The sequence below is a fragment of the Carcharodon carcharias genome, chromosome 15 (genome assembly GCF_017639515.1).
Source record: "Carcharodon carcharias isolate sCarCar2 chromosome 15, sCarCar2.pri, whole genome shotgun sequence".
Classification (NCBI taxonomy): Eukaryota; Metazoa; Chordata; class Chondrichthyes; order Lamniformes; family Lamnidae; genus Carcharodon; species Carcharodon carcharias.
In genome coordinates this window covers 89465873-89493559 of record NC_054481.1, presented here as the reverse complement: position 1 = coordinate 89493559, position 27687 = coordinate 89465873, and the positions used below count along the sequence as shown (strand labels likewise).

The window sequence follows — 27687 nt, the reverse complement described above, 5'->3', positions numbered from 1 at the left end:
GCCCTCCTGGAGCCCCACCCTCCAACCTGCCTGCAGTCGTACCTCCCAACGGATGGAATTCTGGCCTGCTTTGTGGCAGCTTCTGCCCAAGGTCTGGTTCTCCTGCTTCACCACCCAGATTCACGCTCACCGACCTGGTTTCTCAAAGCAGTGCTGTTCATTACTACAACAGACACTGCTGGCTTGCTCATATGGAATCCCATTTCCTACTGTCCACTTGCAGGCTCAACCTGTGATAGCTGCCACTCACCCTTCTCTAGATAATTAATTGATGATCTTGGGGGTCCTGTTTCATCTCCAAGATATTCAGTTATCCTTTCCCTGTTCCACCACTTTGTCATGCATGATAATATTGGAACTAATATTACTGTCACTGAAATTAATTCACAAAAGCAGCAAATCCAAAGACACCATGCAACCAGACGGAACTGTGTCTTGCCAGCCAGAGAGAGATTAAAACAGCAGCATGATCCAATTTAGAACAATCATTGCTATTTAATAAGTTCATAAGCACATTAGCAATTTAACCAGTCATATGTATTGGCATCTACGTATCATGTTTACCACAAAGCACAGGGGACCTTCCACAGAACCCCAAAGGAACAGCTGCCTAATGTCAGCTTTTCATCTGCATCTACTGGAGTGATACAAAATATAGAGATAAAAACAAAAAACTGCGGATGCTGGAAATCCAAAACAAAAATAGAAATACCTGGAAAAGCTCAGCAGGTCTGGCAGCATCGGCGGAGAAGAGCAAAGTTGACGTTTTGAGTCCTCATGACCCTTCAACAGAACTAAGTAGAAGTGGGAAAGGGGTGAAATATAAGCTGGTTTAAGGAGGGTGGGGTGGGGAAGAAGGGAGGGGTGTTGTTGGGACAAGCAAGCAGTGATAGGAGGAGATAACCAAAAGATGTCACAGATAAAAGAACAAAGAGGTGTTGAAGGTGGTGATATTATCTAAAAGAATATGCTAATTAAGAGTGGAGAGCAGGACAAGCAAGGTAGCTCTAGTGGGGGTGGGGTGAAATAACCAATGGGTGGAATACATTTAAAAATAATGGAAATAGGTGAGAAAAGAAAAATCTATCTAAATTATCGGAAAAAACAAAAGAGGGGGGAAGAAACGGAAAGGGGGTGGGGATGGAGGAGGGAGCTTAAGATCTAAAGTTGTTGAACTCAATATTCAGTCTGGAATAAGTCTTCCAGACTGAATATTGAGTTCAACAACTTTAGATCTTAAACTCCCTCCTCCATCCCCACCCCCTTTCCGGTTCTTTCCCCGCCCTTTTGTTTTTTCCGATAATTTATATAGATTATTCTTTTCCCACCTATCGGTTATTTCACCCCACCCCCACTAGAGCTACCTTGCTTGTCCTGCTCTCCACTCTTAATTAGCACTTTCTTTTAGATAATATCACCACTTTCAACACCTCTTTGTTCTTTTGTCTGTGACATCTTTTGGTTATCTCCTCCTATCCCAACAACCCCCCCTTCCCCCCAAAACCAGCTTATATTTCACCCCTTTCCCATTTCTACTTAGTTCTGTTGAAGGGTCATGAGGACTTGAAACGTCAACTTTGCTCTTCTCCGCCGATGCTGCCAGACCTGCTGAGTTTTTCCAGGTATTTCTATTTTTGTTTTAACACAAAATATAGGTAGACATTCTTAATAGTATTCCTATCCTATGCTCCTATGATGTTCGTATTGCAGAGAATATTGAGAGCTTTACTGAGCCGTACAGAAAAATAGCTGCCCTACCTGCCCAAATTAATATTGACTGCCAGGTCCATTAGTTTCAGGTATTTTGTCCCACTGATGGAACTGTGACATGGTATCCAATGTTATGTTGCCAACCAGCAACTTGCCAAGTGTAACCACTTACATAAGAAATAGGAGCAGGACTTACCATTCAATACGATCATGGCTGATCTTCTGCCTCACCCCTACATACCCACCTGCTCCCCATGCCTCTTGATCCCCTGAGATACCAAAAATTGATTGCCACTTGCCATTAAAGGTATGTCTCTCCTTGAGATTGATTTGTAATGAGGGGGGGCTGTATTTGAAGCCTGGTGTTTAGCATAGTGGGAATAGTGGATTTGGTGTTCCATCTGTATTTAACCAGAGAAATTGCACACTTCACAGTAAAACAATTTTGTTAATTTATTGCAGCAAGGTTAAATTTGGAGAGAAAAATTCATTCTTCATCAAAAGATACTCCTTTTGTTTCCATGAATTTAAAATTTCAATGATAAGATCAAAATATTAGGTCCACTGATTTGTTCATTTCTTTCCTGCATGAGAGAAGTGTATTTTTAAAATTGTACAGAGGAGCTAATGAAGGAAATATAATGTTTATTTAGTGAGCGGTCTGTCCCTTTAATACAGAGATCCTCTGCGTAACCTTGCCCTTTAACACCCAGGCACAGGGAGTGATATAACCTTCGAGGATCATGGCAGCATAGTGAAGACATTTAAAAATTACATCAGTGTAGGATCAGTTTGCAAGTTGAACATCAAGATAAATGTTTTTACTTCTGATTTTAACCTTGGTCTGATGAGGGTAACTTTTAAATCTCCTGTGTCCTATTCTGCCCATTGCTATACTGGGACACCTCTGTATTGCATCTGATTCCTCTGTAGTTTCGGGAGCTGCTACTGTTTTGGACACTTGTCATATTGTCCTATATTAGATTAATTTTCTGAAGAAAGACGGGACATATCAGAATTCAAAGCCTAAATTCTTCTGTCTGTTTCCCCCCACTGTATAACCAAGAGAACGATTTACAGCACTTTGCAAGAAGGAGGTGAACAGTTGGATACAAATGAATGTGCAATAGTCCACGGTAGTGAATTTTGGGATTTTAAGCAGTATACAAGCGACTGAACCTTATCATTTTGGACCTTTCAAAAATAAATCAGGAAGTTAAGAGCTGTTGTTAGTATTATTATTCTTTCTGTTCTAGTACATTTTAGTCAGATGGCCTAAGCAGCGAAACACTGTCTCAAAGGGTTCATCTGTGTAACGGCTGAATTAGGCAACCAATTATAAAGGTTGGAATTATTCAACACAGGCTCTGCATGTTAATCCAACTGCCTTGTATGTTTGATTCAGCAATCCTTTCAAGTCAGTATCTCAATGACGTTATTAATGCTCACAATTGTAAATGAACAGGGGGAAATCAATTGCTGGTGAACAAAAGCAATAATAAGGACCATCAAAGTCTTTTGTTACTGGTTTTTGAAGGGTTCTGATACTGGGACCCTCTCACAATTGAGATTTGTCCAGCAAAGAAAACTTTAAACCTTGTGCCGCGTTTTCACAAAGCATGTGGGCCAGTTCAACTGTTCGATAGTCAAGATAAGTTAACCTTCTGTTAATTCCTCACTGAGCGTCTCAAAGAGCCTGCACTGTTCACAGCAGAGCTGAACTTGACGAGCATTGTGATTCTAATTTCTGTTGCAAGCATTGGCGTCACTGAGCAAGCAGATGGCTCATTTGTATTAGGAGACCTGACCTTTCAACTTTGAAGAGCCAGGTTCATAGCCAACCTCGAGAAAGACAGATGGAGGGGATCCTACGCATGTTGGCAGTAAAGGGCACAGGAAAAAAGTCACAGTTGCTAGTCTTGTTGTGGAGCTACAATATAAGACTGGCGTCTAAAAGGAATTTAATTTAAATTGGGCTATTTTGACATAGGGTAAATGTAATTGACATCTTTTAGCTTAAGCTTCACAAGATATTGATTGAAAAAAAAACGTGCACACAACGTGGTGGGAATACACAAGAGATTGTTTAATGCTGTTTCTCTCTCCGCAGATGCTGCCAGACCTGCTGAGTTTTTCCAGCATTTTCTGTTTTATTTATTATATATTATATAAGATTAATATTCCTGATGTAGAACTTTTATTATAATTAATGAGGGTCTAAACCAATTTCTTCATGGGTGTGGATGGATCTGTTGACTTGTTCCATCACTTTTTTTCCTTTTGTTTTAGATTAACAGAATTTGCCATTTAAAAAAAAAATATATGATACCATCAATAGGGTAAAATCAAATCAAGAGTGGCATCAGATAAAGTGCCCAAGCAACAAATTTGACAATGTTTTGTAGCCATTTGGAAAGTACTGCAATTAATATTTCACCCTTGGTTGGAGGCAGTTGTTGCAAATGACTTCAGTGCCTGACTGCATTCCATAGCCCTTCTGCAATGGTATGTATCTACTGATGGAGGAGGGATTGGTTATAATTTGGTCTATGTAATATGCCCTGTGGTCAAATCGAATCTCTTAGCCACTGTTTCCAGGTTCGCTTACTTCCTTGGTCACTTCCATCCATGCCTGTTTGGTTTGCGAGGCTGTCCTCTCCTTCCTGGCCTTGGGAAACATAATTTCACTCAGTCCCTAGAATCCTGCAGCGTAACCTCCAGGTCCCCTCTCCATTCCTGTGGTTGCTGAAGCCTCAGGAATCTACACCCAGTTCATCCATTCTGACCCCTGCTGGGGTGCATTTAACTGGACATTCTCCCTTTGACAGATTTGATGGGTCACTTTCTCTGGTTGGAAAACCTGGAAGAACGCTGCTAATGCTGCGGCTCAGCTAAAGAGCCATGGAAAAGCCCGCTTCACATTCTAAGGATTCTCAACCCACTACAGATACCATTGTTGCATCTGGGACTATCATTTTAAAATTCTGCCCCTCAGTGCAGCACTGCATAACTGCAGCTGATGCTCTTTACGTGAGGTGAGAGGGTGTTAAAAATCTCCTGGTCTATTCAAAGAGCGAACAGTTTTCCTGGTAATTTGAGCAACGTTCTCCTCAACACAAACCAATTCTTGACAGATCAATAAGCCTTTCCAGGTTGCTGCTGTTTGTAAAACGTGCTGCTGCAGGTTAATTGCATATTTGCCTACATAATAACAACTTGTGCGTAATTCATTGTGTGAAGTGTTTTGAAATGTTTTCGTAAAATGTCAAAAATGTCAATCTTATTTATTATTCCATCACAACTTGGAACGAAACAGCCTAGTGCCATCTCTGAACGAGTTTTCTGATTATTGTCACTCCCCTACTCTTTCCCCAATGACCTGCAAACATTTCCTTTTCAACTGTTTGATTCTGACACAAAGTTTAAAGTTTTCATTACTGGACAAATCCAAATTGTGAGAGGGTCCCAGTATCAGGACCCCTTCAAACACCAGCGGGAGATTCGGCAGAGATTCAGCAGCCCAGCCAAAAGTCCGTTGACTTTTGTTGAGATGATCCCGGTGGTGGGCAGGGCCCAATCCCTGTGGCAGGCGGGGCCAGAAGTCCCGTCCCATTTCTCTTTCTCCAGCCTTTTCATTTATTGCCTTCCATTGTCTATCAAAAATGTTTCCTTGTGATTTACAAGCAATGCACGCACAGTCTGTCAATTTAATCATCATGATTCTGTTTTCATCGTTGTGGGTCTTAGATGAGGCTGTCCTTGCTCAGGATCGGGGGAAGGGCTGTTGGTAAACCTTACCTTTTATTGAACATTCTACTAACTATGTACAAGGCTTAGCTCAAGGATTCACATAGAACTATCCCTCAGCATACTCTGGTATCATATGATCTTACATCACTGATGACGTAGACTGTGTATTTACATATCTAACATTTAACTCTTTTTATTACATCGCCCCCCCCCCCCCCACTTCCGCCAAGTCTCTGACTTTACTGAATGCATTATTTACATTATCCTATATCCCTCCCTCCCCTGAACTTGGCCTTCATCCCTGGTTCACAAAGACTGTTGTGGCGGTTTCACCAATCTCCCTGACCTTGTTCTCAACTCTGCCGGAGGATGGATAGAATTCAAGTTCTCCATGTTCCCCCTCGAACTCGGTAGAGCAGAATGTGAATCATCAGAGAATACTGGCTCTCTGTTCAGGTTGCCTTCCTGATCGTCTGGGTAGTCGCTCCATTCCATTGGTGGTTGTCTTCTTAAAGATACATGTGCACTTCTCTTCCTTCTCACTATTTCATTTTCAATCTCTACAAGATAATATTGCAGCTTTAGTGTATTTTCCAAGACTTGGCCTTCATGATTCTGGTCAAAAATCCATCCTGATTCAGAGGTCCTGACTGGAGTTCTGGCAAATCATGTACTCTATGGCACTGATTATAGTTTCTGGTTTGATTTGCATGACACTCATCCTCCTTCTCCCTTACTCTATATCTGCTGCTTTGAGACATGGTACTAGTGTGTGTGGAGGAACAGGAAGTTGAGTCCATAGGTGTCTCTTTTGTTGATTTTTCTAGTCGCTGGCGTCTTTTTCACTGTCGCTATCTGTTATCAGTGTTGTGGGTCTTAGATGAGGCTGTCCTTGGTCAGGACATATAGAGACTGCTGGAGGTTGGTAAACTTTACCTTTTATTGAACATTCTACTAACTATGTACAGTACAGGCTTAGCATGGGGCTTCACACACAACCATCCCCCGGCATGCTCTGTTGTCTGTCATATGATCTTACATCACTGATGATGTATACTGCCTATTTACATATTTAACATTAACCCTTTACACTACAACAATCAGCTCCAACACTTCCGTCTTTTCCTGTGCTAAGTAAACAATTTCCCACTCTGCCCGTTGAACTAGCTTTCAGCATATATCTATTGCATTATTTGTACATATCCAGCCTTGCCCTCACTTCAGCTATCAAGGTCTGAGATTGATATCTGTGCCTTTTTGGCCACTACTATAGCTTTCAGTTCTTTTTATTTATTCTTTCATGGGATGTGGGTACTGTTGGCAAGGCCAGCATTTGCTGCCCATCCCTAATTGCCCTTGAACTGACCTCACTAGGTCATTTCAGAGGACAGTTAAGAGTCAACCGCATTGCTGTGGCTCTGGAGTCATGTAGGCCAGAGATAATGGTGGCAGATTTCCTTCATCATTACTGAGACTAGTTTTATATTCCAGATTTATTGACTGAATTCAAATTCCACCAACTGCCGTGGTGGGATTTGTACCTGTGTCCCCAGAGCATTAGCCTGGCTCTCTGGATTACTAGTCCAGTGACATTACTACTACACCACCATCTCCCCACTATCTGTCCATGCCTTTCCTTAGGTACAGTGACGCTACTCATTACCGTAAGTGGTCTCATTGTCAGATCTCTCTGAGTGAGCCTCACATCCATCTACGTGATGGTGTAATGCAGCAATGCAAAAGTAAGGGCACCCTTGTGGTTGGAGCTGGGTATTGTGGGGTAGAAATTAATTGTTGTTGCCTCTGTTCTCCAGACAATGGAAGAAAAAAATTGGGCAAAAAGGAACAATGATGGTGGCACATTGTCCCACACCTGACATGTGCCCACCTTAGCGAAGCTGCCATATTGGTCAGTGCCTCTTTCCTGATGACCACCTGTCACAAGTGCTAAGTCTCTTGCTTCCCCTAAGCCGCAGAGACCTAGATGCAGGGGGGCAGATTTTCAACTTACCATCCAGGCTTTGAGGATGAGCACTGAAATTAATGAGAATGGAAATGGGCTGCTTAATATCTCCAGTGTACTAGTTTTTGATTCAGATTTCTGACATTTGCCTCATTTTGTGATCTGCCCTATTTTGCAGATTACCCACAAACACGCGGCTAATCTGCAATAAAGCAAATCACAAAATGAGGTGAATGTCAGAAATCCAAATCAAAAAAATAGCATACTGGAGATACCATCTGTGGAGAGGTGAAAGCAGCGTTAATGTTTCAGGTCCATGACCTTCCCTCATAACCGTGGTTCCAGTTTCACAGCAAATTGTAAATCACTCCAGTGAACCCAGTTGAGGTTAAACACATGAGAAGTGGAGCTTTTAAACAGAGTGCAGCATCCTCAGCTGACCCAGGCCAAACTGTGACTTCATTCTTCTGGCAACTGCACATATTTTAAAAAGGTTTCTGAACCAGAGCCATAACTAGGTCTGTTAAGCTGATCCCTTCCAACATACAAACCTGTCGATCAATATTTTGTATTATTCGTTTGAATGGGTTTGTTTCTGAGTACTGCTGAAAAAAGAGACATGCTGTCAAAACTTTTCACCTTGTACTCATCAGGACAGTTCGCAGTAATTCCAATAGTAAAGGGAACAACAATTTATGTTGCGTGAGAAGAGAGTGCTGATTGATTGACAAGTGGACTCTGGTTGGTAGAGGTGTGGCCATCGAGAATGCATCAGGGAACAATTAGCTACCAAGCTTTTGTTCAAATTCAAATCAGGCTTTCGACTCTGATTGGTTAAGGCATTGGCTTGTGGAATGAACCAGGGAATGGCTGTCCTGCAAGCTTTGTTTTATTTGAAAAAGATGCAATGCATGGGTATACTTCTGTCTGTAAATGAGGGTGTGTGAATATATGTAGCTTCTAGCATGGGTTTATTTTTCCTCTCCTAACATTTTGATGGGCTGTATAACCCAGTCGTTCCTGCATATTTAGCCTTCTATCACAATAACTTTCATGTAAGGTCGTGCTAATGCTTGATATTTTCGTTGAATATGTTTATCAGGATAATTTCAATTCTGTAGTCCTGCCGCTGTGGAAGTGATTTAGTTCCATATCGGCTGCCTTGCCTGGAGACATCTTGACCTAAGACATTTTGTCCTTTTACCCATCTACCTTCCTGGAAGCCAATTAAAGCATTAAGTCCCAAGGTCACTTGAACTTACCCCTGTCAGGCTGTCAAGGCTGCTGCTTATCTCCCCAGAAGCTGTCCTGACCTTTCCCTGGTCTTCTAGCCATAAACCTTTAATTCCATGAGAAGTATACAAACTACAAGTGCTTTGCCATGATTCCCACACTGTAACTTGCAGCATATCAGCTTTCACAATGACTCCCGGTTTGGTGCAATGTGCCAGGTGCCAGTTGATAATTTAAAGAGAAATTGCTTTGCTACAGTCTCAGTTGGCAGGGGGAGCTTTGAAAGAGAAGTTGGCCCTTAAAACATTTATTCCTGCTTTGTAAGTAAATAATGTACAAAACAAAAGCATGTCGACATGCAGAACACCTGCTACCTCAATGGGTAAAGAATCCTCCTTTGGACTTTTTTAAAGTGAGCTTAGAGTTGTTGAGAGAAAAGGGAAATTTCTTTAGTAATGGGTGGGTGGGGGGAGTGTGGAGAATGGAAGTTTGATTGGGAACCAAAGGAGGAAATGAGGCCAAGTTTGTAGAAGGATAAAGGGTTAAGGATATAATTCATAATGGGGGCAATTCAACTTGCAAGAGATTTGGGAGCAAAAGTGCCTTTGAGCACCTGAAAGAAACAAGACTTTTGTTGCCCCAGGTCAAGCCAGGTTGCAGTGATCCTGTCACTTTGCAATCTGGTCAAAAATTACACAGGACCTTGTAAGTACAATAGATTGGGAAAAATTAAAGTGTGTGCACTGTAGGCTCAACACTGACTGAAGGCTGACAAAAGGAAAAGAGGAAACTGTTCATTCATTTTAGCAATGCGCTTCATGCGAATGTTTATTTGGCTGAGAGTTTACTTTCATTTGGCCAGAGGTTGATCCCGGGCAAGTTGTTTACTGTGGTGCTGGGTTCAAAATGCCACAAGTTTAAAAATTAGCCAGTAAGTGAAAACAAAGGTCAAGTATATCTATTACAAACAGGATGATTGTGTTATGGAATAAGTAACAAGTAAAGGGGACTGGCATGGACAACCTCAAGTTGTTTCAAGGAAGACAAGGATTTGCTGCGAAGATATGATGTGATCAATTCAAGAAACGACAAGCTTGTTTAGCCCAACTCTTGCCTTTTGTCAGGAGATCATGGATTGTTATCACACTCCAGAGACTTGGCACACATCAAAGCTGACACCCTCAATGCAGTGCTGAGGAAGTGCTGATCTGTCTGAGGTGCTGGTCTGTTCTCTCAGGTGGACGTAACAATCCCGTGGTACTATTTTGAAGATGAGCAGAGGAGTTCTCCCCTGGCCAATATTCATCCCTCAATAACATCACTGATATAGACTACCTGGTCGTTATCACATTATTATTTGTGGGAGCTTTCTGTGTGTAAATTGGTCATCATGTTTCCTACATTACAACAGTGACTACATGTCAAAAGGATGCCATTGGCTGTAAAGCACACCTGGATGTGAAAGGCACTATAGAAATGCAAGTCTTTCTTTTTTTGCTAAACACATTTATGACTGTTGTGTAAATAGCAGTCAAGTGGCTAATCCCACTGTACTATGTCTCAGGGATACAGCCATGCTTAAATTATATGCGTTTGTAACTAATTACTTAGCTAAGATTTAGATCAACTTTGATCTTGTTTAATGACACTTGTACAGGCATCAGCTAGAACCAATTTTAAACCCGCTGGCGTCCACATTACAAAACAAAATACAATCCTTCTGAGGCAAAGATAAAAGCAAAATGCTGCGGATGCTGGAAATCTGAAATAAAAGCAGAAATGTTGGAAAAACTCAGCAGGTCTGGCAGCAACTGAGGAGAGAGAAACAGAGTTAACGTATTGAGTCCATATGACTCTTCTTCAGAATTAAAAAGACGTAGGAATGTGGTGGATTTTATAGTGTTTAAGGGGGAGGGGGTGCAGCAAGTAAAATAAGATAGAAAGTCAGCGATATATGGGGGCTAAGGAGAGGTTGACAAAGATGTCATGGACACAGGACAAAGGCAGTGTTAATGGTAGTGGTGAAGACTAAAGAAGGTGCTGGTAGTGATATAAAGGTAAGAACAAGGGTCAGCAGTCTGAAAGAACAACATAGAGACAAGTGACAGATGGCCCTGGGGGATGGGAGGTCGGGTAGTTGGGGAAAGAAAAGATTTAAAAAGATATATAAAAACATATATAAAAATGAATAAATGAGAAAAGTCGTTCATAAAGTTATTTTGGGGAAGATGGTGGTGTAGTGGTAATGTCTCTGGACTAAGAATTCAGCTAATGCCCTGGGGATACGGGTTCAAATACCACCACGGCAGCTGGTGGATTTTGAATTCAATTAATAAACCTGGAATGTAATGGTGACCATGACAACTATCATTGATTGTTGTAAAAATCTACCTGGTTCACCAAGGTCTTTTAGGGAAGGAAATCTGCCACCCTAACTTGGTCTGGCCTACATGTGACTCTTAGCTGCCCTCACAAGCCACTCAGTTCAAATGCAATTAGGAATGGGCAGTAAATGTTGGCCTTCCAGTGATGTTCATGTCCTATGAACGAAAAAAGGGAAAAAAGGTTTGGTTAAACTTGCCAGGTGAAATTGGAGCATAATTGCCCCTTTAGCCTACATCATGGGTCCTGACCCTTCCATAACCATCTGAGTGTTCACTGCATTCCTTTGAAGGGAAACTAAACCAAAACTCAATGTAATCACCAGAAAACATCAATATTTTGAAAACAGATTGGATTTTTAGAATATGTAGGATTGGTATTATCAGGATCTGACTGCAATTTTAACATTGGCCAAACAAGCGGCAGTCAGGAAAAGCTGGTGAGAAGATGAGGCTAAAGAAGTGGTTATTTTTCTTTTTTTTTTTGGGTGGAGGCCAGTAAGAGAAGTCATGTTTCATAGGTCCCACAAAGAAAACTGAGGCATCCCTTTCCACTCCAGCTGTGCAAGATACCCCTGGAAACAAATCCTGCCTTCCAGCTGGTGTTGGCAGGTGGCCTTAAGATTGAGCAATTTTCCACTGCTTCCCAGCAACATTTCCATAAGGCTGGGGGGGCTAAAGGCTTCATTTCAAAAGCAGCGGACGAGTTTCACACTTGCTTCAGCTTCCCGGAGGTAAAATCAGGGTCATAGATTTCCCCAGCTGGTTACAGCCAATAGGCTCTGTGCAGTGAACAACTAAAGATAAGTGCCCGGCTGCTAATGTCCCATCTTGGAGTAGACCAGTCTAAACAAGGAGGCACACAGTGCAGCTCGATGGGGGGTACATTCAGTTACTTCCCCAAAAGGATCACACCACTACCATATTTTGGGGTTGGGGATGGGATTGTTCATGCAGACAGACCTCAGACCAAACTATCAAATGAAAACGTTACAGTCCAATTATGACGTAGACCAAAGCAAAATTTCAGTCACTGATGGCATCCTGCCAACATTCTTTGGGGTTCGGGATCAGCCAGGTGTGAACTGTAGCTCACAACTTGGGGACGCAGTCAAATGGCTGGTAGCGTTACCTGGCCTTCAGGTTTTGCCAAGGCGGAATCGCAAGTGACTGGGCACCGTCTCTAACTTCAAGGTGTCACTTCTTTGAAGCAAGCTTTTTAATTACATACCACAGGTACAATTTGTAATGTACATGCTGCCTCGCTGAGTTAATAACACACCCATGAATGTCTAGGTGGAGAGTGTGCAGGGAGTTCATAATAAGTGTGTTGAAAGTGAATGTGGTCAAATATTTGATGCCAGTTAGTCGGGAGCTTGCCTTCAGTGGAAGCAGGGCCCTCAGCTATGAGTTCTGAGACTAGATGCTGCAATGGAAGGCACTGCCAAAGACCTCATTGGCAGTGCTATGTCCAATGCCAATATAAACACCACTGGCTTGCAGTCAGTATTGGAGGCATCCATAATTTAGGTTGCTTGAGGGATGAGCAGTTCCGGTGCACTAAGCTGCTATATACTGATTCACTCCCACTGTCCTGTCCACTCAGGCGCCCCCCAACCACCCCCCAGATACTGAGGAGAGATGGTCATGACAGAAGCTTTAAAATGAACGCACATGATGATAAATGCTGATATAAAATGGAACTGGCTACTGCAGAAACTATCTGCAATATAAAAAGGCAAAAAGGAACAGAAACTCCACCACCAATCGGGACATCCCAGAGTCAATGAAGTACTTTTGAAGCATGGGCACTGTTGCAATGTAGGAAACACAGCAGCCAATTTGTGCACAGCAAGCTCCCACAAATAGCAATTTGGTAATGACCAGCAAATCTGTTTCAATGATGTTGGTGAAGGGATCCAGGGAAGAAGACTCCTACCTTTCTTCAAAATAGCACCAGAGAATCTTTTACAATTATCTGAGAGGGCAGCCAAGGCCTCAGTTTAACATCTCACCTGAAAAACAGTACCTCCAATAGAGTGACACTCCCTCACTGGGGTGTCAGCTTAGGTTATGTGCTCAAGCTTTTGGAGTGAGACTGGAACCCCCAGCCTTCTGACTCAGAGGGAAGCATGTTCCCTACTGAGTTGCAGCTGATATCTATAAAAGTGTGATATAGACAGCGCGAGGAGGTGACAACAGAATAGCTTCAGAAGCGAATAGTCTGTTGTGGAATTGTTTCCAATGTGGACCAGATCTACTGGTTGATTCATGAAGCAGATTTGAAAACAAAGACCCAGCTGCTCGTTCATGGGTGTTGTAAATGTAACATCCTAGTAACTGCAGTTGTGTTCTAATAACTCTCTGAGTTCACCCACACACCTTCTCAGCATGCAGCTCTCAGGTATTCAGCCAGCATTTAATCCCTTAGTCTAATTTGCCAGAACAAGTTATCTGGTTATTTATCTCATTGATATTTTGGTTCTTGCTGTGCACAAATTGCTTGCTGATTCCCCATATTATAGCTGACATCATTTCAAAAGGACTTCAGTGGCTGTAAAACGCTTTGGAATGTTCTGAGGCAGGATATAAATGTGAGTTTTTTTTTTTCTTTCTTTGTCACTGGCTGTCAATTTGCTGTTGGAAGTAAGTGCATAAGGCAGAAAATTGATTTTTTTTTTTATTGATTAAAGCAGATCTTGTAATGCAGGCCTGATGCCGTAGATCTCCCTGTAGCTTGGCCGCAAAGTGGTGCTGGACTGGTTGTGACAGGTTAGCAATGCTCACAGCCTGGGGTGCTCACTGACCCAGACCCGACGCAAATTTTGATGTGCTTTGTACCCAAGTATGTCCTGAAGTGCAGATGGTACATGGCCATCTCTGAAAATAACTACCAGTCAATCAGGTTTGCCATTTAATTTTACCCAGCTGCTGCACAAAAAGGGTTACAGACACAGGTGAACTGCTAACTCTAGATATTAGTTCTTACATAAATTCAAGTATTTCTTTGTTGAGGATTGGTTTTAATTGTTGGAATATAACAGGCAGTGGGGGATGTTGGGCCCTTTCATCCTTTGCTAGGCCTGTTTCGATACTGGAACTGAGAGATTTCATGACAAAAGCACAAATAACAATTCTCACCACTGGAATTTGAGCAATTCCCGACCAAAAAAATTGAGCAGAGGCCATTGATGTCACAAATAGGAGGAACACCATCTGGGCCAAGAATTTAGGATACTTTTTAATCCCGAGGCTTATCTCTATTTAGTTTTCTATTGATGTTGTCTCTGAAGGTTAGGGCAGACGGTGAATCGAACACTCACAGTGAAGCAGGAGTGGACTTGATGGTCCAAATGTTTTGATGTTGGTGAATGTTGAGTGAAGAGGTGCCACCTTTTTCCAGCTGTTATACTGAGGTATTGGCACACAGATTTGAGGCATGGGATAGGAAGGCCAATGCTTTGTGATGTTCATGGAAAAGAGACAAAAAAAAAATGGGACAACAAAGTGGTGTATATGGATTTCCAAAAGGCATTTGATAAAGTGTCACATAATTGGCTTGCTGGCATAGTTGAAGCCCATGAAATGAAAGGGATGAAGGCAGCATGGATAAGAAGTTGGCTGAGTGACAGGGAACTGAGAGTGTTGGTGAACAGTTTTCCAGACTGGAGGAAGTTTTACAGTGGGGCTCCTCAGGGGCCGATACCGGGACAACTGCTTTTCTTGATATTTATTAATGGCTGACAGGGCACAATATCAACATTTTAAGATGATCACAAGACTTGGAAGTATTGTGAACTTTGAGGAGGGTAGTGAGTTTGAATGTGGGGATTAATGTAACATTTCCAAATTTGCTGATGACACAAAACTGGGTGGGAATGTGAGTTGTGAGGAGGATGCATGGAGGCTTCAAGAGGACTTAGGCAAGCTAAGTGAATGGGAAAGAATATGCCAGATGAAATATAATGTGAATAAGTGTGGAGTCACTTGGGTAGAAAAAAGCCAGAAAGGCAGAATATTTCTGAAATGGTGAGAGGTTGGGAAATGTTGATGGCCAAAGGAACCTGGGTGTCCTTGTTCATGAGTCACTAAAAGCTAACATGCAGATGCAGCAAGTAATTAGGAAGGTAAATGGTTGGCCTTCATCACAAGGGGATTTGAGTACAGGAGTAAAGATGTCTTGTTGCAATTGTATAGCACCTTGCTGAGACCACATCTGGAGAATTGTGTGCAGTTTTGGCCTCCTCATCTAAGAAAGGATGTACTTGCCATAGAGGGAGCGCAACAGATTTTCACTAAATAAGTCCTTGGGATGGCTGGATCATCTTATGAGGAGAGATTGAGGAAACTGGACCTGTATTCTCTAGAGCCTTGAAGAATAAGAGGTGATCTCATTGGAACTTACAAAATTCTTACAGGGCACGACAGGGTAGATGTGAATAGGATATTTCCCCTGTCTGGTGAGTCTAGAATCAGGGGACACAGTCTCAGAATAAGGGGCAGGGTGTTTAAGACTGAGATGAGGAGAAATTTCTTCGCTCAGAGGGTGGTGAAGATTTGGAATTCTTTACCCCAGAGGGCTGTGGAAGCTCAGTTGTTGGGCATGTTCAAGACAGAAACTGATAGATTTAATCACATCAAGGTATATGGGAATAGTGGGAAAATGGTGTAAGAGGTAGATGATCATCTGTTTGAATGGTGGAGCAGGCTCGAAGGGCTGAATGGCCTAATCCTCCTATTTCCTATGTTCCTATGATAGACTTCAAGAGGACATAGCAGATTTGGGGAATGGACGGACAGGTAGCAGATGATATTTAATGCAGAGAAGTGTGAAGTCTTACATTTTGGTAGGAAGAACAAGAAGAGGAAATGTTAAAATAAATACCAATTCTAAACAGGGTTCAGGAACAGAGAGAGATCTGGGATATATATGCACAGATCTTTGAAGATGTCAGGGCAGGTTGAGAAAGTGGTGAATGAAGCATATGTGAGCCAGGGCTGCATACATAGGGACATAGAGTACAAAATCGAGGAAGTTGTGATGAACCTTTATAAACACTAGTTCCACGTCAACTGGAGTATTGTGTCTTTTTCTGGGCACCACACCTCAGGAAGGATGGGAAGGTTTTTAGAGAGGGGGCAGAAAAGATTACCAAGAATAGTTCCAAGGGTGTGGGACTTCAGATAGATTAGAGAAGCTGGGGCTGTTGTCCTTTCAGAAGAATAGTTTGAGAGGAGATTTGGTGGAGGTATTCAAAATCATGAGGTCTAGTGGGTACAGATAACAAGAAACTGTTCCCATTGGCAGAAAGGTCGAGAGCCAGAGCACACAGAGTTAAGGTGATTGACAAATGAGGAAAACCTTTCTCACACTGCGAATGGTTAGGACCTGGAATGCTCGGCCTGAGAGTGTGGTGGAGGCTGATTCATTCAAAAAGGGAATTGGCTAAACACTTGAAGAGAAAATAATTGCAGGGCTAGGGGAAAGGGTGGGGGAGCGGACTAGCTGATTTGTGCTCTCAAAGTGCTGGCACAGATGTGACGGTCCAAATAGCCTCCTTCTGTGCTGTACCCATTTTATGATTCCTTGATTCTATGATATTGTGGTAATCTGAGGTGCAATACACCTTTAAGAGAATGTGAGCAGATTGACCACGTGACTGTATTACCCAATGGCTGCGTAGCGTGAGCTACAATGTTAATCAGTAGTTTAGAATAGGTTCTGGTTGGGGAAGCGCACACATTGTGTTAGTGCTCTGTTACTTGTGTAAATAAACAGCATGAGCTTCATCTTATATTAGTCTCTGCATCTGCAATATTTGTTTACCAACTCACCCACCGGTAGGTGGCGTGCAACTGTGTTCGCGAGCAAAGCGACCCGACAGAAGGCACATAACAGATATGATATCCCAAAACACTTGTGCTGTAACTTCAGAGATAAAAACAAAAAAACTGCGGATGCTGGAAATCCAAAACAAAAACAGAATTACCTGGAAAAACTCAGCAGGTCTGGCAGCATCGGCGGAGAAGAAAAGAGTTGACGTTTCGAGTCCTCATGACCCTTCGACAGTTCTGTCGAAGGGTCATGAGGACTCGAAACGTCAACTCTTTTCTTCTCCGCCGATGCTGCCAGACCTGCTGAGTTTTTCCAGGTAATTCTGTTTTTGTTTTGTGCTGTAACTTCGTTTGACTAGACTGCCTTTCTTTGATCAAGATGCATAAGAGCAAAAAATTTCTCAAATTAAACAATGCAAAAACACAATCCATCTAATTTCACTCTCGTCAGAAACTCTGAACCATTATCCTTGATCCACCTTCCTTCCCGGTTGAGCCACTCTCTTTTATCCCAATCCGTCTTTGTGCAGAATTGGTGCCCTATTTTATACTGAACTAAACTTCAAACCTCTCATGCTATCCACCATAAAGACCTCTATAAGACCCCCCTCCTCTGGTCTAAAAGTTTTTGTCTCTACTCTTGATATCAATGGCACACAACAACTTGGGATATCATTTCACTAAAAGTGAAACACCTTTTTTAAATCTCTAAGCAATATCACATACTCAGAATGACACTGGTTTCTTAGGAATCCCGTAAGCTAGGGTCAGTCTCAGGTGGTCAGTCCTTCAACAGATCTCCCAGTGTGACTTCGGAATGGCTGACCAGGCCATTCAACTGACTGCAGTAACAACGTCCTTGAGGGCTGTGTCTTTATATGCCTTCCTGAACCTGACCTTGGCATACAAGGCAATACCTTAAACTGGACTGTCCGATTGGATTATTAATCTCACCTTGGCCATCCAGGACCATCCCAACATGATCATATCCTGCCCTCAGCAGGGGGTGGTGGGACGTCTCCAGGTGCTTGTCAACAATGGGTGTGATCACAGTATTTTGGGGCAGGAAGAATTTCATTCGCACATTCCCGAGTGGCCATTGTCTAGTTCAGTTTCTGTAGACGATGTGTCAGTGGCAAACCCTGCCCTGGCGTACGTGTGTGTGTGTGTGTGTGTGTGTGTGTGTGTGTGTTTGTGTGTGTGTGTGTGTGGCGCCATTATTTTTAAAAGTTCAATATGAGCTTCGGCAATATGTCTTTGGTCAAAACTCTTTTCCGTAGCTCCATCTTCTCACTACCATGAGACAAATTCTGCCCACAGGACTCCACCATAACCAGCTTACCTTCATTCATATGAAAGAAATAAAAACACAGTTACATAGTTAGAAGTGATTATTATAATACAATTTGAGTGATGCATTGGCTTACATCCCTTATCTTCCCACCCTGTAGCATTACCTGTTTCCTACTTGAACTCTCCTCTGCTGCCACTGAAACTGTTGCCCATACTTTGTTACATCAGACTCAACCACTTCAACTGTTCTGGCCACTCTCTTTCCCTGTCCAATTTTCACTACTTTCCAAAGCTTCATCCTTTCTCCACCTTTTCCAAAAAAATCCACAACACCCATCCTTATGTACCTTTCCACATAAGGGCAGTTAGTGGATAACTTAATTCAGCCACATGCTTTCTAATGTTTCTGAGTGATGCTGAAGTCTGATGTAAATGCTTCTTCCATTCATGTGTTGCTGGATCTATTCTGTGCGACTTTTAACTAGCACTTGGCTAAACCTAGAATCCAATTAAAAAATCTCTGTCCAGCCTCGACTCATGTGAAGGAGCTTTTCCATTATTTCCAGTTGAATTTCTGATCAGCAATTCTGCTAAGATGTAATGGTGAGCATTTGGGTGACGGGAACTTAGGAATGGGAATAGGCCCGCTCAGCCTGCTCCCCCATTCAAAGAGATCATGGCTGGTCATCTACCTCAATGCCATTTTCCCATACAATCTCCATTTCCCTTATCCAGAAATTTATCGATTTCTGTTTTGAACATACTTAGTGATTAAGCTTCCACACCCCTCTGGGACAGAGAATTCCAAAAATTTACCACTCCGGTGGAAGAAATTCCTCTTCATCTCAGTCTTAAATTTGGTTCTATTGAGTATAGCTATTTGAGTAATACCGGGAGAGTTGGAATTAACAGCAGAAAATAACAAATTCTAATGATATGTAAATGTATTTGAGTGTTTATTTTCCATTGAGGTGTTGAAGCACTAGGACTGCATGACAAGCTGAGAATTACAGAATTTTTACAGCACAGGATGAAGCCATTTGGCCCATTTGTGTCTGTGCTGGCTCACCACAAGAGCAATTTAACTAGTGCCGCTCCCCCTGCTTTCTCCCCGCAGCCCTGACATTCTTCCTTTTCAGTTAATAATCCAATTCCCTCTTAAATGTCTCGACTGAACCTATCTCCACCACACTGAGGACAGTGCATTCCTGATCCTAGCCACTCGCTGAATGAGAAAGGCTTTCCTCATGTCACCATTGCTTCCTTTGTGAATCATTTTCAATTATTCTCTTTGTTTTTCAGAAAACCTCTTGTTTTCAATCCTTCCACCAATGGGAGCAGTTTCTCCTTATCTACTCTGCCCTGACCCCTCATGATTTTGAATACCTCTATCAAATCTCCTCTCAACCTTCTCTTCTCCAAGGAAGACAGTCTCAACTTCTCAAATCTATCTACTTAACTGAAGTTCCTCATCCCTGAAACCATTCTCATGAATCTTTTCTGCACTCTCTCCAATGCCTTCACATCTTCTCTAAAGTGCGGCGCCCAGAACTGGAAGCAGTACTCCAGTTGAGACTGAACCATTGTTCTACATAAGTTTAACATCACTTCCTTGCTTTTATACCCTATGCCCCCATTAATAAAGCCTAGGATGTTGTATGCTTTGTTACAGAATTCCCTCTTTCAGAGCTCTCTCTTTCCACTGTGAGACTGCTATTATTCAGTGTTAGTCCTTTATACTTCATTAGTTGTCTGCTATGTCCAGAATGAAGTAAAGCCCATCACTTACTTACATAACGATGGGTTCTGTTTAAAGTATCACATTCCTTTATTAGGCTAGCCCAATGGAAAAACTTGTCCTGTGAACTGGTGATAATGGGTTAAGTCCGAGTCAGAAGGTCATAGCTCCTCAAGGCCCACTCCAGAGGTTTGAGGATATAATATAAACTGAGACTTTGGCATGATACTGAAGGGGCATTGACTTCAGTGAGGCATTAAATCTGTTTGTTCTGTTGGGTAGATGCAAAAGATACCATGGGACTGTTTAGGAAGGGTAGGGGAGTTCTATCTACCATGGGACTATTTAAGAAGGGTAGGGGAGTTCTCCCTTGTTTCTTCGATAACATTTATCTCTCAACCAACACCGGTTTAAAAAATATAAATGATTAATGGAATCATGGAATGATAATGGCACAGAAGTAGGCCATTTGGCCCGTCATGTCTGTGTTGGCACTCTTAGTCTCACTCTGCTGTCTTTTCTCTGTAACCCTGCAATTTTTTTCTCTTCTGATAATTATCCAATCCCCTTTTGAATGTCACAATTGAGTCAGCCTCCACCACACTTTCAAGCAGTACATTCCGGGTCATAACCACTTGCTGCATCAGGACATTTTTCCTCATGTTCCTGCTGCTTCTTTTGTTAAGTGTTTTAAACCTGTGCCCTCTGATTCCTGATCCTTCCACCAATGGGAACAGTTTCTCCTTATCTACTCTGTCCAGACCCTTCATGCTTTTGAATACCTCTATTGAAACTCCTCTCAACCTTCTCTTCTCAAAGCAGAACAGTCCCAACTTCTCCAATCTATCCACTTAACTGAAGTTCCTCACCCCTGGAACGATTCTCATGAATCATTTCTGCATCCTTTCCAATGTCTTCACATCTTTCCTAAATTCTGGTACCAGGAATAGGACGAAATAGCCTATTAGAGGCTGAACCAGTATTTTATAAAGGTTCACTACAACTTCCTTGTGGTTGTACTCTATGGCCTGGATTTTTGTGGAGTTGGGTTGACTCTGGAACCATTTAAAATGATGGGCGAGATCCAATTCCAGACCTCCCATCTCCATTCTTAGTGCTGGCAATTTTCAGGAATCCCTTTGGGAACTGCATTATCAGTTGGCCAGACATCTGGTTCTCAACCTGGGCTCGACCTGAATGCTTGGCTGAGCTCCAAGATTCTCAAATGCATTAGCTCAGCATGGGTCTATTTGGACAAAGTGATTGATTGACATCTTTAAGAATAATACACTATTCTTTCTGTGCTCTCTTTTGTCAAAGTTTGTGTATTTATTTGGACAAGATTTAGAGGTATGAAGTGGGTTAAGCCTCTGTAACTGATACTCTAATGGACCTGTCTGAATGACACTTTTAGTGAGTTGCAGAAACAGTAGTTGTTTTCAAAGCAGACTTCTGAATGGGTGTTTTTTCCTCAGCATTTCAACACTTGCCATTGTTATTATATGGCTCATTGGTTTTGTACATGGTGCATATGCAGTGAATGGACATGAAAAGCCATAGAGGGCATGGTGGTGCCATGGAGTATGTGGAAAGGATGGAATGTGGTTGGATGTGAGAGCATGTGATGGGTCAGTGTTAGAGGGCCGAACAACTTCTAAAACAACTGGGAAGTCCTAGAGAACTGAGATGGGTCTTCTTACCAGCCCGCCTGGGCACTCGCCCGGCCAATGACTGCCTACGATCTGCTTCTGGGTTGGGCAGGTCCCAACCTCTCCTGTTCCTGCCTCCCTGGTAGATTGCATTTAGTAGGGCCTTTTAAATGAGGTGGGTCTGCTGAGTCGGGCAAATTCCCTGATGTGAGCTATCCACCTCAGTAGTGAAAATCCAACCCTGTGATTCTATTTACAAAATCCATTACTCTGGATACTTTATTAACCATTTTCTCAACCTGTCCTGCTACCTTCAACAATTTTTGCACAAAGGTCTCTGTTTCTGCACCTGACTTAGGATTGTACCCTTTATTTTATCTTGCCTCTCCTCCTTCTTCCTGCTAAAATATATCACTTCATACTCACCTGCATTAAATTTCATCTGCCATGTGTCTGCCCATTCCACCATCTACATCCTCCTGAAATCTATCACTATCCTCCTCACAGGTCACAATACGTCCAAGTTTAATGTCATCTGCAAGTTGTGAAATTGTACCCTGCACTCCTAGCCTAGGTCATTAATATTGATCAAGAAAGCAGAGGTCCTAATTTTTACCCCTGGGAAACTCCACTGTATATCTTCTTCCAGTCTGAAAAAACAAGTGTTCACCATTAATTTCTGTTCCTGTTACTCAGCCAACTTTGTATCCATGGTGCTACTATCCCTTTTATTTCTTAGATTTCAATTTTGCTGACAAGTCTGTTATGTAGCACTTTCTCAAATGCCTTTTGGAAGTCCACGTACACTGTATCAACTGTATTACCCTCATCGAACTTCTCTGTTACCCCATTGAAAAACTCAATTCAGTTAGTTAAATGTGATTTTTTCCCTTAACAATTCCATGCTGGAATTCCTTAATTAATTCACATTTGGCCAAGTAACTGTTAATTTTGTCCTGGATCATTGTTTCTAGAAGTTTCCCCAATGTTGAGGTTTAACTTGTGATTGCTGGGTTTACCCTTACCCCTTTTCTAAACAAGGGTGTGACATTTGAAATTCTCCATCCCCATATCTAAGGAGGATTGGAAAATTATGGCTGTACATCTGAAAATCCCACCTGTCTTCCTCAACATCTTGAATGCATCTGGCTCAGCCTTGTGGCTTATCAACTTTAAATAGAGTCAACCTTTCTAATACCTCCTCTTTATCAATTATTAGCCCATCCAGTATCTCAATTGCATCCTCTTTCACTAAAACTTTGGCAGCATCTTCTTCCTGGGTAAGGACAGATGCAAAATACTCATTTAGTATCTCAGCCATATTCACTGTCTCCATGTGCAAATCCTCTTTTCAGTCCCAAATTGGCCCCACTCCTTTATACTATTTATATACTTTCATAAGATTTTGGATTCCTTTTTATATTGACTGCCAGGCCCTTCTTATGCTCTCTCTTTGCTCCTCTTATTTCTTTATTGACTGTTCTTTTTATATTCAGCCTGGTTCTCCTTGTATTATCAACCCGACATCTAACATACACAAGATTTTTCTGCTTCATTTTATTCTCTACCTCTTTTGTCGCCCAGAGAGCTCTGGATATGAAAATAAAAACAAAAAACTGCGGATGCTGGAAATCCAAAAAGTTTGTCCTACCCTTCCGCCTCATGAGAATATATCTCAACTGTACCAAAACTGTTTGTTTTTAAAAGCAGCCATTGTTCCATTACAGTTCTGCCTGCCGATCTTTAATTCCAATTTACCTGGGCTATACCCATTCTCACTCAATTGAAATTGGCCCTCCACTAATTAATTATTCTTGCTTTGGCTGCTCCTTGTACTTATCTGTAGTTAACCTCAACTTTATACTATGATCATTGTCCCCTAAATATCCCTGTACTGATACCAGGAACACTTTGGTCTATCTCATACCCTAGAACCAAATCCAGCAATGTCTCCTTCTTCACTGGACTGGAAACATTCTGATGTAGAGAATTTTCCTGAATATACTGCAGGAATTCTTTTCCCTCTCTGCCTACACTGTTACTATCCCACTCTATATTCAAGTAACTAAAGTTCCCCAATATAACTACTATCGTTTTTGCACCCCTTTGTAATTTCCTTCCTTAAGTTACCTTTTTAACCAGTTTGAACCTGCCCCCTTATCCATGTTTTAAACTCACAGTTTAGTTTAAAGGTGTATTCTGGTTTAAACATTTCCACTCCATTTACTATCTTTGAAACCTCTAAGAGCACTCTTCAGATTCCTCCACTGTAGTTAATGGAACTATTTTTTATTATTTATTCATTCATGGGATGTGGGTGTTGCTGGCTAGGCCAGCATTTATTGCCCATCCCTAATTGCCCTTGAGAAGGTGGTGGTGGAGCTGCCTTCTTGAACTGCTACAGTTTGTGTGGTGTAGGTACATCCACAGTGCTGTTAGGGAGGGAGTTTCATGATTTTGATCCAGCGGCAGTGAAGGAATGGCAATGTGTTTCCAAATCAGGATGGTGTGTGGTTTGGAGGGGAGCATGCAGGCAGCAGTGTTCCCATCTATCTGCTGCCCTTGTCCGTCTAGATGATAATGGATATGGGTTTGGAAGGTGTTGTTGAAGGAGCCTTGGTGAGTTCCTGCAGTGCATCTTGTAGATGGTACAAATTGCTGCAACTGTACGTTGATGGTGGAGGGAGCGAATATTTCTGGATGTGGTGCCAATCAGGTCGGCTACTTTGACCTGGATGGTGTCAAGCTTCTTGCGTGTTGTGGGAGCTGCACTCATCCAGGCAAGTGGAGAGTATTCCATCACCCTCCTGACTTGTGTCTCGTAGACGTTGGACAGGCTTTGGGGAGTCAGGAGGTGAGTTATTCACTGAAGGATTCCTAGCCTCTGACCTGCTCTTGTAGCCACAAGAGTAGCTGTGTATACTAGATGGTTTTTCTGGCTGCCAATTTTGCCCACCACCTGAGATAAATTTTTATTCCATAATCTCTCTTTCCATTTGGCAGTCAGCCTCTGACTCTCTTCTACAATGCTTCTAGCATGAAAATACTTTCTTTGTGTTACAGACAGGAGGTTGAGGCAAACTGAACTCCTTTATTTTCTAGCCATCTGTTCGTTTACAGAGGTGATTTAAATTTTATAATAGGCTGTGCTGTGTTTCTCCAAACACTCTGTTTGTGAAGTCAATTTTAAAGTGACTCACAGCAAACTGTTTTTTGAGTTAAATCAGAAGTATTGTTTATTCATACATTCAACCCTAAGGAATGGTTGTCGCAACTACATACCCACACACAAGCACAAAAGGGGATAGGAAAGAAAAAGGTTTTACATCTAGGAATAACTTAGATCAAAAGAAAACAAAGAAAGGAATATTAATTCACGCGAATGTCAGAGTCCAGATTGTCAGAATCCAGTGAGGGTTCCTTCACATAGGAATTAAAGTTCAGTTGGGTTCAGCTAGCCTAGCTTCAATGTTGGTGAAGACACAGTAAGATGAGATTGGTATACGGAGAGTTGGTCCGCTCTACAGCCAATGGCAGGAATCTTCCAAAGGACCAGGCTTTGAGGAGGTTTAGACTTGAGGCAGGCTTTGTTGTCAGCCTGGAGTCCTGCTTTGGTGTCAACAGGCTGGATGTTAATAGCTGATTGGCCTGGGAGTCCAGGAATGTAACATTAAAACTTTCCAAAGGCGAAAGGAGCTTAGGTCATGTGGTGTTGCCCATTGACAAATCAGTTTCGGGTTAAAAATCAGTTTCTATGGTTGGGACTTTCTGGCCCTGCTGTGGCAGGACCCGTTGCATGGGATGTGGTGGGCCAGCCAAAGTCCATTGACTTTTGGAAGGGCCAGAAGATCCGTCGGTGGGCAGGGCTGGAAAATCCAAGCCTATGTCTCTGGTCAAAATCCATTGTTCACCTTAGGAGATGGTGGCTATTAGCATCTTCGCAGGTATAACAAGTTTCAATGGCTTTCTCTTTTTTTTTTAAGTCCAGGCTGGAGTGACTGGCTGATTGCTGCTCCCTTGTTTCATTGATTATAATTCGTCCACCCAATGATAGATGTGAGATTCTACGAGGATGAGAGTTGAGCTTTATCCTGTAATTACTGTTGGAAGTTTCCAGGACTTTAGTCAATTTGCAAGTCATGTAACCTGTAGTAGGCATGTTTCTTGCCCAGCAAAGTCCATTTTTAAATAAGCAGAAAATAAGGCTTGATTTACAGTTTATGATCTCTCATATCTGCTGGACATGACATCTGTTTATCCGCGATCAGAACCTGGCACAGATCTCGAGGAGGGCCCTGTACAGTTTGATTGAAATTTCTTGATGTCGGCACTAAATTTCACCAGCCTTGCTTGTTCATATTTTGCTCACCCTGTTATTTGTAAACTTTGTAAATTTGGCATCGTCAGAAAATTTGACTCATTTTCTATCGAGTCATTGATGCAAATTTGAAAGAGTATTTGTTGCAACATGCAAGGGAAAGGAAAATATTTTCATGGTTTGTTAATTAATTTTGTTAACCTACCTCTCTTGAGTGACACTGTTGCTTTTTGCCTCCTTTTCTTTAGAGAGGCCTTGAGGAGTTTGACCCCATCTAACCAGGAGTTCGACCACTGAAAGCAGAACTCCAGGAAAGTACCATGAAGATTTCACTGCTGCTGCTCATTGCCAATCTAAATCTCCTCTGGGGACTCATCCCAGGTAAAATCTTTTCGTAAAAAACTGGCTTCACTGAACCTTTTGACCACAGAATTTCTTTCAGCCTTGGTGTCAAAATAAAATCAGAAGTTTCACATTGGATGTAGCATAAGTACACTGAAATATTTTTGAGCTGTACTTGTGAACTGTACTTTGTTGAACTCACTATCTCTGTAATCTCCTCTGGTCCTATAGCCCTCAGAAATCTCTGCACTTATCTTACTCTGGGTCTCTTGAGCATCCCTGATTATAATTGCTCCACCATTGCCAAAGCCCTGGGCTCTGGAATTCCTTTTCTAGTCCTCTGGGCATCCCTCACACTCTCTCCTCTTTTCAGATGCTCATTAAGAATATAGGAACATAGGACTTAGGAGCAGGAGGAGGCCATTCAGCCCTTCAAGCCTGCTCTGCCATTCAATAAGATCAAGGCTGATCTAGTTGAGTCTCAACGCCACTTTCCCGTCTGACCCCCATAACGCTTGACGCCCTTGTCTATCAAAAACCTGTCTAACTCAGCCTTGAATAAATTCAATGACCCAGCTTCCATTGCTTTCTGGGGAAGAGAATTCCACATACTAATGACATTCTGAGAGAAAAAAAGTCTCTTCATCTCTGTCTTAAATGGTAGGCTTTAAACTGTGTCCACTGGGTCTAGCCTCTCCCACAAGTGGAAATATCCTCCTGGTATCTACCCTATCAAATCTCCTCAGGGTCTTTTATGTTTCAATAAAATCGCCTCTTTGAAAACAAAATGAAAACCTCTTTGATCAAGCTTTTGGCCATCTGTCCTAATATTTCATTTTGTGGCTTACTGTGAAATTTTATTTGATAATGTTTCTATGAAGTGCCTTGAGACGTTTCATTAATTTGACAGTGCTATCTCAGTACAAGTAGTTGTTGTGTCTCCGTGACCCGGGGTAAGTCAGAGGCGATCTATTCTCAGCCCTCTGCCCCTATGTGGCACCCGCCAGCCATTCAACACACTAAGACTGAGCTCTGGTTCCTGACTTGTTCCTATTTCTATGCCCCATTTCCTTTGGGGCCAAGTCCCCTTCTGTGCTGAAGTAACTCAGTTGTCCACAAGTACTGGCACTGATTTCAGTACTGTGTGGGCAATGAGTGTAGGTCTTACATTCAGTGCAAACCCTGCTTTCACGTGTGCACACAACAAATAGGAGCAGGAGTAGTCCATATGGCTTATCAAGCCTGTTCATGGCTGATCCTGGGCTTCAACCCCATTTTCCTGCCTGCTCCCCATATCCCTTAATTCTCTGGGAGACCAAAAATCTGTCTATCCCAGTCTTGAATGTATTCACCGATGGAGCATTCTCAACCTCCTGGAGAAGAGAATTCCAAAGATTCACAACCCTTTGAGTGAAGAATTTCTCCTCATCTCAGCCCTAAATGATTGGCCCCTTATTCTGAGACTGTTCCTCTGT

The 27687-nt window shown here is 42.2% G+C and overlaps 1 protein-coding gene across 1 annotated transcript in view; it reads left to right on the top strand.

Annotated features, from left to right (window-relative positions):
- alpl (alkaline phosphatase, biomineralization associated) overlaps positions 1 to 27687 on the top strand; it is a 121501-nt gene that overhangs the window by 19109 nt on the left and 74705 nt on the right. The window contains exon 3 of the mRNA XM_041206405.1: positions 26119 to 26251. Coding sequence (XP_041062339.1) covers positions 26191 to 26251 — 61 coding nt within the window. The 5' untranslated portion in view covers positions 26119 to 26190. The remainder of the gene's footprint in view (positions 1 to 26118; positions 26252 to 27687) is intronic.